The sequence below is a fragment of the Phyllostomus discolor genome, chromosome 9 (genome assembly GCF_004126475.2).
Source record: "Phyllostomus discolor isolate MPI-MPIP mPhyDis1 chromosome 9, mPhyDis1.pri.v3, whole genome shotgun sequence".
NCBI classification, from domain to species: Eukaryota; Metazoa; Chordata; class Mammalia; order Chiroptera; family Phyllostomidae; genus Phyllostomus; species Phyllostomus discolor.
Window position 1 is genome coordinate 57842057 of NC_040911.2, and position 11921 is coordinate 57853977.

Here is an 11921-nt window from a genome sequence, read left to right on the forward strand (position 1 = left end):
TATCTGTGAAATTTATCATTGTATTTAAATAGGTATTGTGTTGAATCTATAAATTACTTTGGGTAGTATGGACATTTTGATGATGTTAATTCTTCCAATACATGAAGATGGTATATGTTTCCATTTATTAGTGTCTTTCTTAATTTCTTTCTCTAGTGTTTTGTAGTTTTTCGAGTACAGATCTTTTACCTTCATGGTTAGGTTTATTCCTAGATTCCTCATTTTTCTTGTTGCTATATCAAGTGGGATTTCTTTCCTAATTTCTGTTTCTGATATTTCATTGTTGGTGTTCAAAATGCCTTCAATTTCTGAATATTGACTTTGTTTCCTGCTGTTTTGCCAAATTCACTTATTAGGTCAAGTGATTTTTTGTTGGAGTCTGTAGGGTGTTTTATGTATACTATCATGTCATCAGAAAACAATGACAGTTTTGTTTCCTCCTTTCCAATTTGGATGCCTTTTATTTCCTTTTCTTGTCTAATCACTTTGGCTAGGACGTCCAATCCTGGGTTGAATAAAAGTGGTGAAAGTTGGTGTCCTTGTCTTGTTCCTGATCTTAGTGGGAAAGCTTTTAGTATTTGCCCATTGAGTATGATGTTGGTGGTAGGTTTCTTGTATATGGCTTTTATTATGTTGAGTTATGCCCCCTCTACTCCCACTTTGTTGTGTGTTTCTATCATAAATGGGTGCTGTACCTTATCAAATGATTTTTCTGCATCATTGATACGATCGTGTGATTTTTGTCTTTGCTCTTGTTTATGTGATGTATTCCATTTATTGATTTGTGAATATTGTCCCATCCTTGCATTCCTGGGATGAGTCCCATGTGATCATGGTGTATGATCTTTTTAATGTATTGCTGGTTGAGGTTTGCCAATATTTTGTTCAGGATTTTGGCCTCTATGTTTATCAGCAATATTTGCCTGTAGTTTTCTTTTTTTGTTGTGTTTTTATCTGGTTTGGGAATTAAGATGATGATGGCTTCATAAAATGAGTTTGGGAGTCTTCTCTCTTCTTGGATTTTTAGGAATAGTCTGAGAAGAATAGGGGTTAGCTCTTCTTTAAGTGTTTTGTCAAGCTCTTCTGTGAAACTGTCCAGTCCAGGGCTGCTGTGTGCTGGGAGTTTTTTAGATTAATGATTCAATTTCACCAGCTGTTATTAGTCTGTTCAGGCTTTCTGCTTCTTCTTTATTCAGTTTTGGAAGACTATGTTTTTCTAGAAATCTGTCCATTTCACTCAGGTATTTAAATTTCTTGCATATATTTGTTCATAGTAATTTCTTACAATTCTTTGTATTTCTGTGGTATTAATTCTAATCTCTACTCTTTCAATTTATTTTATTTGGGTCCTCTCCCTTTCTTTCTTGATGAGTCTGCTTTTTTTTCTTGATGACTCTCCCTTTTTTCCCTGATAAGTCAAACTGCTTGTTGATTTTATCTTTTTAAAGAACTAGCTCCTGGATATATTGATCCTTTGCATTTTTCTTTTAGTCTCTTATGTCATTTAATATATGCTGTTGTACAGGTGCTGGTAAACAAAGCAGTATTACCAGACAACCAAATCTATATCAGGAAAAAGAATCCACCTACAAACATTAGCAGTCTCTACTGCTATTGACCTAAGATTAATAAAGGTGAAAGAGAGATTGCAGATATTATAAGATATGACAAAGGGACATGAGATGACTAAAAGTGTGGAAAATTTTGTTGTGTAGTAAGAGGGAGAATTGATAAGAGATGGGAGAGAACTGAGGCAAAGAAAGGGAGAGAGCACAGTTTACAACGTAAGTAAAAGATGAAATGGTGATGGAAACAATGGGATTAGAAGGGGAAAGAGTATCCTATGAGGTTTGAAGTAAAATTGAAAAGGTACTGGACCAACAGGAGCAAAATTGCAGAAAACCCACAGCAGGGTTGACAACATCAACAGCTGTATGAAGTTTAATAAAGGTGGAATGGCAATGAGAATATGGTAGAAAAGTGAAAAATGAATATGAGATGTCTACAGTAAGGAAAAATGATTTTGGGGGGGGTGGGAAAAAGAAACTAAGAGTAAGGAAAATAAGATAAGAGGAAAATAAAATAAGTGTAAGGAGTAAAGCCCAGCTTCAGAGAGGGGGAAAATAGGGAAAAAAAGGGAGAGAGAAAACAAATAAAATTCCTCACTTATTAGGGGTAGGGCAAAGGCAAAATAGAGTAAGGCAGTGGTAGAGTATTCTATGGGATTTAAAATACAAACAAGCAGAGAACAAGTAGGACTTTTCTTTGGAGAAGTACAGCAATAACTAGTATTTCACCCTACTAGCCACTGTTTATTTACAGTGGGAAAGAAATAAAACTCTTATTTGAGGGGAAAAAGAATGTGAGCTGACTTAAGAAAGAAGAGCGCTTATGCATGATTAGATGGAGGAGAAATAGTGAGAGTAAGTGATAGAAACTTGGTATAGTGTTAGAGAAAATAAAGTTAATCATGACAATAATAAAGCTTAGGAAGGTGGCAAAGGGTGCCACCTGTGGGATTTGGAATAACAATAGTATGATAAGAAGTATATAACCTGATTAAAAAACAATAAAAAGACTAAGAGTAGTGTGTTATTTGGAATACAAGTGAAGTGAAAGAAGAAAATTTAAAATGCAACGTGAAAGGGAGAATAAAAAAATGAAATAATAAAAGTAAACATACAAAACAAAAATCCTGAGTAAACAGAAAGGAGAAATTAAAAAAAAACATGCAAGTTCTGAAGGAGAGCAAAGTGAAATTTGTCTCAGCTGTTGCTGTTTGCCTTCTGACTTCTTTCTGAATCTGTCTCTGGTTTTCTCACAGCTCCAGGTCTTATTGTCTTACTCTTGAAAACACAAAACAAAAGAAGACAAAACAGAAAACCTTCTACTGATTTTAAACCTGCCCTGCTGTTTTTGGAGATCTTCCTGGATCTTGCAGTCAGTGGCAGACAGGGCTCTGTTTTTTTTCCCTTTCCTGTGGTTCTGCAAGGATGGTGGCTCAGTCTGGGTTACAGTAGTAATCACTGAGTACCCAGTTTCCTGCCTATGCCCTCAGAGCACTGTGTGGCCTTTACTGTTCACTCTGCATTTGCACTGCACCAGCACCAGCAATCCACCTCATTTTGCACCCCTTTGATCAGTCTGTGAGGTGCACTAAGAGGGAGCAAATGGCACCCATACTCCTCCCTCTGTGTTGGCCTGGCTGCTGCATGGGCACGAGGTCCCTGCACAGCAGCTTAGTTCCCCTTTTGAAAAAAATCTCTCTGGGTGCTGCTGCCTCTCTGAGCCCCTGATGCCCCGAGCCTTGATCAATCTGAGGCTCCCTGAGTGGGAGCAAATTGCACACACACACTCCTCCCTCTTTGCTGACTTGGCCACCATGTGTGTGAGGTCCCTGCTTGGCAGCTGAGTTTCCCTTTTGAAAAAAGTCCCCTTGGGTGCCACTGCGACTCTTAGCCACTGCCTGGTATTCCACACAGTCTAACTCTCTGACCAGTCCAGAGTCTATCTGGGTCATGGGCCAGTTGTGGCCCATCTCTTCCCTCAGCTCCAGGTGTCACCCAGCTCCCCAAATTCTCTGGTACTGTCCCAACTGGCAACTGCTGCCCCACCTGGGGTATGTTGCTGGGTGTGTGTCACTTGCTGCCTTTTTTATCTACACAGCAACTTTACCCATTCAGGTCTCTCCTGATGTGGGGGTGGGGCTCCCCCCCCCCCTGCACTGGGAGGACAGGGAGTCACTAGATTGCTATCACTGACCCCACCCTCCTGTTGGCAGCTGCATTCTCTGCACAAGGCTTGGGGACCTTCCCATCAGCCTATAAGATCTCCTTACTGCCTATTTTTAAACATCCTCTGCACTTTGGCTTCCAAACTTCATATCAGCTGGGATTCTGTTGGCTGTTCACTCTGTTCAGAAGATTAGCTAGATGTCCCAGTTGGGTGCATGAGTAAGTGGGCACAACTCCCATGTGCATTGCTGCCATCTTCCTGAACTCCCCATGCACTCTTGAAAAGAACATGTATTCTTTTGCTTTCCATTGAAATGGTCTAAAATTATCAATTAAATCCATCTGGTCTTTTGTGTCATTTAAGGCTGGTGTTTCCTTGTTGGTTCTGTTTGGAAGATCAATTCAGTGATGTTAATGGGGTGTTAAAGTCTCCTATTGTGATTGTATTCCTGTTAATTTCTCCGTGTGTTCATCAATATTTACTTTATATATTTATGTGTTCCTTTGTTGAATTCATAAATATTTACAAAGGTTATATATATCCTCTTGTTGGATTGATCCTGTTATCATTATATATATTATTCTTTGTCTTTTTTTATAGCCTTTCTGTTAAAATCTATACGAGTGAAATAAGTTTGGCTAGTCAGCTTTTTTTTTCATTTGCATAAATTATCTTTTTTCACCTCTAGTTTCTGTCTATGTCTTTCAGTCTGAAGTGGGTCTCTTGTACACGGTACATATTTGGGCCTTCTTTTCCTATCCATTCAGCTACCTATGTCTTTTGATATATTTACATTTAAAGTGATTAGTGATAAGTAGATAGTCATTGCCATTTTATTATTCATATTTATGTTCTTTTTTCCCCATTCTTGTTAAAGAATTTCCTTAAAATTTTAGTAACATTTGTTTGGTGGTGATAAACTACTTGAGCTTTCCTTGCCTGGTAAGCACTTTATTCCTCCTTTAATTTTAAATGGTAGCCCTGCTGGGTAGGGTAGTCTTGATTATAGGTGTTTGCTTTTCATCACTTTGAATATTTTGTTCCAGTCCCTTCGGGCCTGAAAAGTTCCTATTGAGAAATCTTCTGACAGTCTTATGGGAGCTCTCTTATAGGTGACTGTCTTTCTCTTTTGACTTTTAAGATTCTCTCTTTGTCTTAAACCTTTGCCATTTTAATTATGATGTGTTTTGGGGTGGGCCTCTTTGGCTTCATTTTGTTTGGGACTTTCTGAGCTTACTAGACTTGTGTGACATTTTTCTTCACCATATTAGGCAAATTTTCAGTCATTATTTCTTCAAATAGGATGTCAATTACTTTCTCTCTTCTCCTTTTGGTATTTCTATGATGTGGGTGTTATGACACTTGATGTTGTCCCAGAGGTCCCTTCAGCTATCCTCATTTTTTAATTGTGGTTTTCTCTTTACTGCTCTGATTGTGTTTTTTCTGTTACCTTGTATTCAAAATTGCTGATTTGATATTCTGGTTCATATAACTGCTGTTGACTCCTAGTGTATTCTTCCTTTCTGTTATGGTATTCTTTATTTCTGACTTTTTTTTTAATAGTTTCTGTGTCCTTTTTTATATTGTTGAAATTCTCTTAAGTTCTTTGAGCATCCTTATAACCTCTGTTTTGTTTTCCTCTATTTCATTTAGCTTTTTTTTTTCCTGGATATTTCTCTTGCTCTTTGTTTTGGTGCATGTTTCTCTGTCTCCCATTTGGCTGTCTCTCTGTGTTTGTTTCAGTGTATAATGGAGATCTGCTATGTCTCCTACTCTTGGTAGGGTGGCCTTATGTGGTAGATGTCCTGTGGGACCCAGTGATACAATTTCTTTGATCACCTGAGCTGGGTACTCCAGGAATGGAGTGTGGGTTGTGTGTGCCCTCTTGGTGTATTAGAACCTTGAGGACACTCAGCAAAAGTCTCAGGGTACACCAAAGCCAGTTGCCACTTGCCTAGGGCCTTGGTACCTTTGATGTGGGGTAAGGTCTCAGGAAGTTGTCAGGATGGAGCTAGTAGAATTCATCAGGCAAAATCAGATTATTGATTTGTCCCTGTGGAGGGAGGGATTAACACAGGAAATGTGGTACCTGAAGGTTGTGAGAGAAGACAGTTCTTGCCCTGAAACCAGACAACTCAGTTTCTCCCTGCGTGTCTCTAGCACCCCTCAAGATTGACCGGAATTCCTGGACGGTTTCTTAAGAAAGATTGCAAAGCAGGCCCAGGCTGTAGTTGCCACTGATAAAAGATGACCCTTGCCTTAAAGCCACAAAACTCAGTTTATCCCTGTTTATCTCTGGCACTCTCTGAGCCTGACTGGAATTCCTTGACGCAGTTTTTCAAGAATCACTGGCCTAGGCTGGTTGTTGTGACAGTGTCTCTGTCTGTGTGCAAGCTAGTTAGGGTGGCGTCTGAGTCAAGGTGGAGCCAGTGTAGCTTATCAGGCCACTGTCCTGTGTGGAGAGGGCTTAAACCAGGAAAGATGGTGCTTCCTGGGCTGTGCAGTAAGAGGACTCACTACAGGAACTTTGGAGGTTGTCCCTCCAGCCCTTGTCTCAAAGCCACATGACTACGTCTCTCCCATGACTCTGGCATTCCCTGTGCCACCATCCCTCTGCTGGAGTCCAGGATGAGTGCCTAGAGTGAGAGTTTTTGCTGTGGGTCTTTAAGAAGATGCTGCCTGCATTTCCAACAGCATTACATTTCCCCAGGTGGACAGAATCCCTGCTGATTTTCATAGCCAGATGTTATATGGGCTTCTTTGCCAAGGGCACATGGGGCTGAGAACCCTCACTCATCGGGGATGACCTGTGCAGCTGAATATACCTCAGGATTCTCAACTGTAGCAGATGGGTGTGGGGCCAGCCTACTTTATGTCTCTGTCCCTCCTATCAACCTTGTTGTGCCTTCTTATTTATATCCTTAGTTATTGGACTTCTATTCAGCTACTCTTCAAATGGTTATCCAGGTTGATCATTCTGTAATTTAGTTGTAATTTTGATGTGGCCATGGAGTAGGTGAGTACTATTTCCACCCACTCAGCCATCTTGGACCTCCCCTTTTTGCATCATATTTTTTTTTGCATTATTTTTTATTGACTGCTTTTCCCCCTCTGTCTATAGGTCAGATTTTCCTGTTTAGCAATTTTTGATTGTATACTGGAGACAGTGGTTGATATCTTGTAGAGACCCTGTATTCTGTTATCTTCTTAGTAGTCAATTCAGTTACTGGCCGATCACCTTGAACCCATGCATGTTTGTTTTTATGTTTTGTTTGTGTTCAAGGATGTTTCTTTGCCTCTGTTACTTTATAGAACTCAGTCTCCAAACCTGAGACTTATGTCGGGTCTTGGTTTTGGGCTTCGTTAGGGCAGGTTTATGGAGGCCTTCCTCTAGTCAGGGTCCTCACTCAAAAGGGTATGCCTTCCTGAAGTCCCAGCTTAATATCTGGGTCATTAACAATGTGCTAAGGAGGCTTCATCACTGAGGCTGGGTTGAAACTTAAGCATTCCTTAGCACTGTTCTTCTCAATCCTCTAGGAGCCACTCTCTGGCAAGATTCTGGTAGTCTTATCCTGTGCATATAGTCCTCACTGGGCACTCCATCACATAGACTTTTCAGCCCTCCCACCTCCTGCATTGTTCCCCCATGCTCTGCTTAGATTCTGTTCCACTGTCCTGTGGTTAGGAAACTGCCCTCTCAGAGAGTTGTGATCATGAGGTGCATTTCATGAGTTTTCCTCCTTTGAGGACTACAGTTTTGCACTTGTTTACATCCTGAAAATGACAGCTTCCCTTTTTTTTTTCCAGTCTAATGGTTGTTTATGAAGTGAAAGCTTGTCTGCTGTTGATTACTATGCAGAGCTGCATGTTGCCCTGGTGCCCTGAAGTCTGCTCTGGATGGGTTAACATCCAGGTTCAGTGCTTGGTTTTTATCTTGGGATTTTCCTCTACCACCATCTTAGGGATTCCCCTTGTCTCTCTTTTGAGTTGAATTCTCTGTTCTCGGGAACCTACATTTTCTTAATTTTGGTTGATTTCTTTAGGTACAGGAACCTTCTGTAGTTTCCTGAAGAAGGGTGGCAGAAAGGGAAATTTTTTGAGGCTTGCATACCTGAAAATGCCTTAATAAACCATTGCACCTGATCGATGGACTGAGTAGAGAATTCTAGGTTGAAAATAATTTTCCCTTATAATTTGGGCATTGTTTGATTGTGTACCTGGTATCATGTGAGTCTTTTGCTTGAAACCTTGAAACTTGTTTTTACTCTCTGGAAGTTTTTAGGGTCTTCTATACTATTGTTTTGGAATTTTCTCAGTCATGTGTTTTGTATGGGTCTGTTTTCCTCCATTGTGTGTATGCTTAGTGGGCCTTTTAAATCAGTTCTGAGGGATTTTCTTGAAGTATTTCTTTGATTTTACTCCTCCTACTCCAAACCTCTTATTGCAAATTGTTCCTCCTAGGCTAGTTCTATAATTTTCTTTTCTCTCTTTTCTATCTCTTTGTATTTTTTCTTTACTATGGAGGGATTTCTTTATCTCCCAACCCTTATGTTGTATTTGTCATTTATGTTATATATTTAATTTTCAAGAACTCTGTTTTTATTTCTTTCTGCTTTAAAAAAGCAGAAATGCTCCCTCTGCTTTAAAAAAAGTGTTTTATTATTGTTTCATAGATCTTTCCTTATCTCTGTAACTACTGATGATTGATTGTTTTTGAGATTGTTTATGTTTCCTCCAAGTTGCTTTTTCCCCCATGTTTGTTTGGCCTCTGTCTTTAGTGTTATATATTCTCCTCTGGGGGTATGGAGATGAGTTCTTGGTCATTTGGATCCCAGGTTTGTACAATATAGTGCCAAAGTTCACACCTTTTACTTGAACCCATGTGTACGCTAGGAGATACCATGAGCTATGGAATATGGAGCCTGGTTTCCTTGGAACCTCTTACAACTGAGGAATAAATAGGAAGTCTCAGGACAGGAGGATTCTAATTGGCATGTTGTGGCCTAGGAGTTGTTAAATCTTGGACTTTTCTTGGTGGGGTCTGGGAGAAAGGTTGTCGCTTCCACAGTGCAAGGGTCATTATTCTTGACCTCAGGAACTCTCTGAGGATTCTGAGGTGTGTATTCCCACCCCAGACAGACTAGGGGGCTTCAGACACCTTGAGAACTAGATAGAGGGGCACTGACAGTGCTTGCACCAGCGAAGGAAGATGGATAGACCTACAGCTCAGTGTGGACCAAAGGCTTGTGTTCATTCTCAGAGAGCCCTGAGAACCTATGATTTATGGAGCAAAGAAGGCAATCCCTGAGTTTTTGAGAGCCCTAGTACCTGCTTACTCTGATACTTGTCCACAATCTCTCTTTCCCAGTCCTAGAGCTGGTGATCTCTTCCTGGAGTGGGAGGCCTCCTAGCCTGGGCACAGTGTAGGTCCAGGTGTGCCCTTGCTCCAGCTCCTCCTCCTGCTCTATCTTGTGTGTATCCTGCCATATTGCTGCTTCTGTAGAAAACCAGGGAAGCTCCTGCTTCTCCATGGTCAATATCTAGGAAGGCTGGGTAGTGGGCACTAAAGGGTGTTTGTTAAGTGGATACATGGGTAGGAAAAGACCCCAACTTTCTTGCCTTTGGCCAATCTGAGTCAGCTGATGGTAAAGGCCCCTGGCAGAACTCTACCTTTTGCTTTCCCTAGGCCCTCATTGCCACAACCCAGGCCTTCTTTTCACCAGGTTGTGAGCATCTTCATTTGTGTTGCTGAGGCAGAAGTACATAGCTCTGGGGAAGCCTTACACATGGTCAGGCATAGCAGTACATTTATAATCACAGAGAGGTGAAGAAACTTGATATCCATATAGCCAGCATCATGGTATACCTGGACCCAGCTTGAGCTTGTGAAGCCCTTCTGGTTCATAGCAAGCCCAGTGTTTAGGAGAGAGGGCATGCAGAGGACCCTGGGTGGAGTGAAGTTCCTGTTGCAGTACAGAGTACATTCTTTGTTCCCTCACCACTTTTTCTTTCCCTGGAGACTCTAAAGGGCAGAGAAGGGGCTGCCCACATTCCCTTTGCATCCTCCTGTCATCCTCAAAGTTGGGGCAGAGTTTCTTTTTTTCCTTCCCTTCTTTGTTTTTCTTTATCTTTTTCTTTTCTTCTTTCTTTTGAGAGGAGAAGGAGGGTAGAGAGGAGGATAGAGAGAGTGGGGGAGAGAGAGACAGACAGACATCAATTGGTTGCCTCCTTGACACTCCTTGACTGGGGATGAACCCACAATCTAAGTATGTGCCCTGACCAGGGATTGAACTGCCACCTTTTGGTGTATGGGATGATGCTCCAACCAACCTATCCCACCCAGACAGGGTACCTCTGAGTTACTTTCTAAGGGCTCAGGAGGCTCGCGCTCTCTCTCTCTCTCTCTCTCTCTCTCTCTCTTTCTCTCTCCCCCCACCTTCTAGACTTTCTGTGTGATTCCAGTCAAGGTGTGGGCTGATGGCCTGCCATTTGGAACCAGCACTTTCAGAATGGGTGTGTGGGATTGCCCTCCCTGTCCCCCATGTTAGGCCATATTACCAGGTTCATGGGAAGCTCCCTATTTTTTTAGCTGCAGATCTGGGACACAGCTGGCCAGGAGCGATTCCGCACCATTACTCAGAGCTACTACCGCAGTGCCAACGGGGCCATTCTTGCTTATGACATCACCAAGAGAAGCTCCTTCCTGTCAGTGCCTCATTGGATCGAGGATGTGAGGAAGTATGCAGGCTCCAATATTGTGCAGCTGCTGATTGGTGAGCTGGGGGGAGTGGGGTGGGGGTGGGCAGGGTTTCTTGGGGCCACAGATCCCATCTGTTTGTCTCAGTTTCTCTCTCCTTTTTAAACAAAGGGCAAGCCAGAATACAGAGAGGGACTGAGCTTGTCCTGGTAGGAATGGAGCCAGAACTTGAACGATGATCTTGCAAATTCTGATTCTGATAATCATTTGTAAAGTTATATTCAAAGTTGGAATTAGAAGAAGGAAGAAAGGAAACTAACATTTTTTTTGTAGTGTGCATGTCTGCACGGTAGTTAACACTGGTTAAATTTTCTTTGTGTCTTTGGATTTAGTTCCTATAATCTGGCTACTCCTTATTTGTCAAAGCATGGAGTTGAAACTAAGAAGAGTGAATACTTTCTCCCAGTTCACACAGCCTGAGCATATACGAGTATACGTGAGATTTGAGTTCAGTTCTACTAATTGTAATTCAGTGGAGTAGAGCTCCTCAAATGTTTGCATACTTCCAAAGCCTTAAAGCCTTAAAGATGCTGGGCACCACCTTCAGAGCATCTGATTCAGGAGGTCTAGTTGGGGCCTATGAATGTACATTTCTAACAAGTTCCCAGGTTATGCCTGTGACATCCATGTTGCTAGTGCTGCAGAGGGATGCAGCTTTTTCCCTTTTCCTCCTACATAAACTTCCCAGACCTGGGCTCAAGAAGCTTTGGATCATTTGTATGGTTCCTGGGGTCCTCACCCCAACAGTCAGCTGATTTTTTCAGAGATTGTACAGATAGGGCATGGATATGTCTCCAGCTGGGAAAAGGGTGGCGTTTGGTTCCATACGTGCCTTCCATAGCCTTCCTGGACTGGGGTGTAGAAGTACTCAGCAAAGCTTGACTACTTGGGCAGTAACAGAGCTTTCCTTCTACATCCTTACACTTCCTTTTATCCAGGGCATTTAAAATACAACATTTTATTATTGAGTATTTTACACAAATACAAAAATAAAATAGCGTAATGAACCTCAGATACCTATTACCCAGCTTCAACACTTAGAAACTTATGCCCTGTTTCATCTCCACCCTCATCCCCTCCCTCCCTTATATTATTTTTCAGGTAATTTCTAACTCCATCTTTTTCATCTGTAAATATTCCACCATAAGTCAATAAAAGATAAAAAGATATAACAACAATATCACTTTCACATCTAAAAATATTGACATATCCTGAACAAAATCAAGTAGCTGTGTTTAGATTTGTAATTTCTCATAAACAATATATGCTATTTTTTTTAGTTTGTTGAAATTAGGATGCTTTACACATTGAAATTAGTTAATACATCATTTAAGGTTACCAAAGAAATTTTAGGTATTTATAGGCAGTTATCTATCTTTCTTTGTTCTCTTTATAATCAATCACATTGCAAAAGTCAACCACTTAGAAA

At 41.1% G+C, this 11921-nt stretch overlaps 2 protein-coding genes across 2 annotated transcripts in view; both read left to right on the forward strand.

Moving 5' to 3' along the window:
- RAB43 (RAB43, member RAS oncogene family) overlaps positions 1–11921 on the forward strand; it is a 42947-nt gene that overhangs the window by 21545 nt on the left and 9481 nt on the right. The window contains exon 2 of the mRNA XM_028523676.2: positions 10325–10508. Coding sequence (XP_028379477.1) covers positions 10325–10508 — 184 coding nt within the window. The remainder of the gene's footprint in view (positions 1–10324; positions 10509–11921) is intronic.
- The window catches only part of GP9 (glycoprotein IX platelet), a 28468-nt gene continuing 26975 nt past the window's right edge, over positions 10429–11921 (forward strand). The window contains exon 1 of the mRNA XM_036009412.1: positions 10429–10508. The gene's annotated coding sequence lies outside the window, so the exon portion shown is untranslated. The remainder of the gene's footprint in view (positions 10509–11921) is intronic.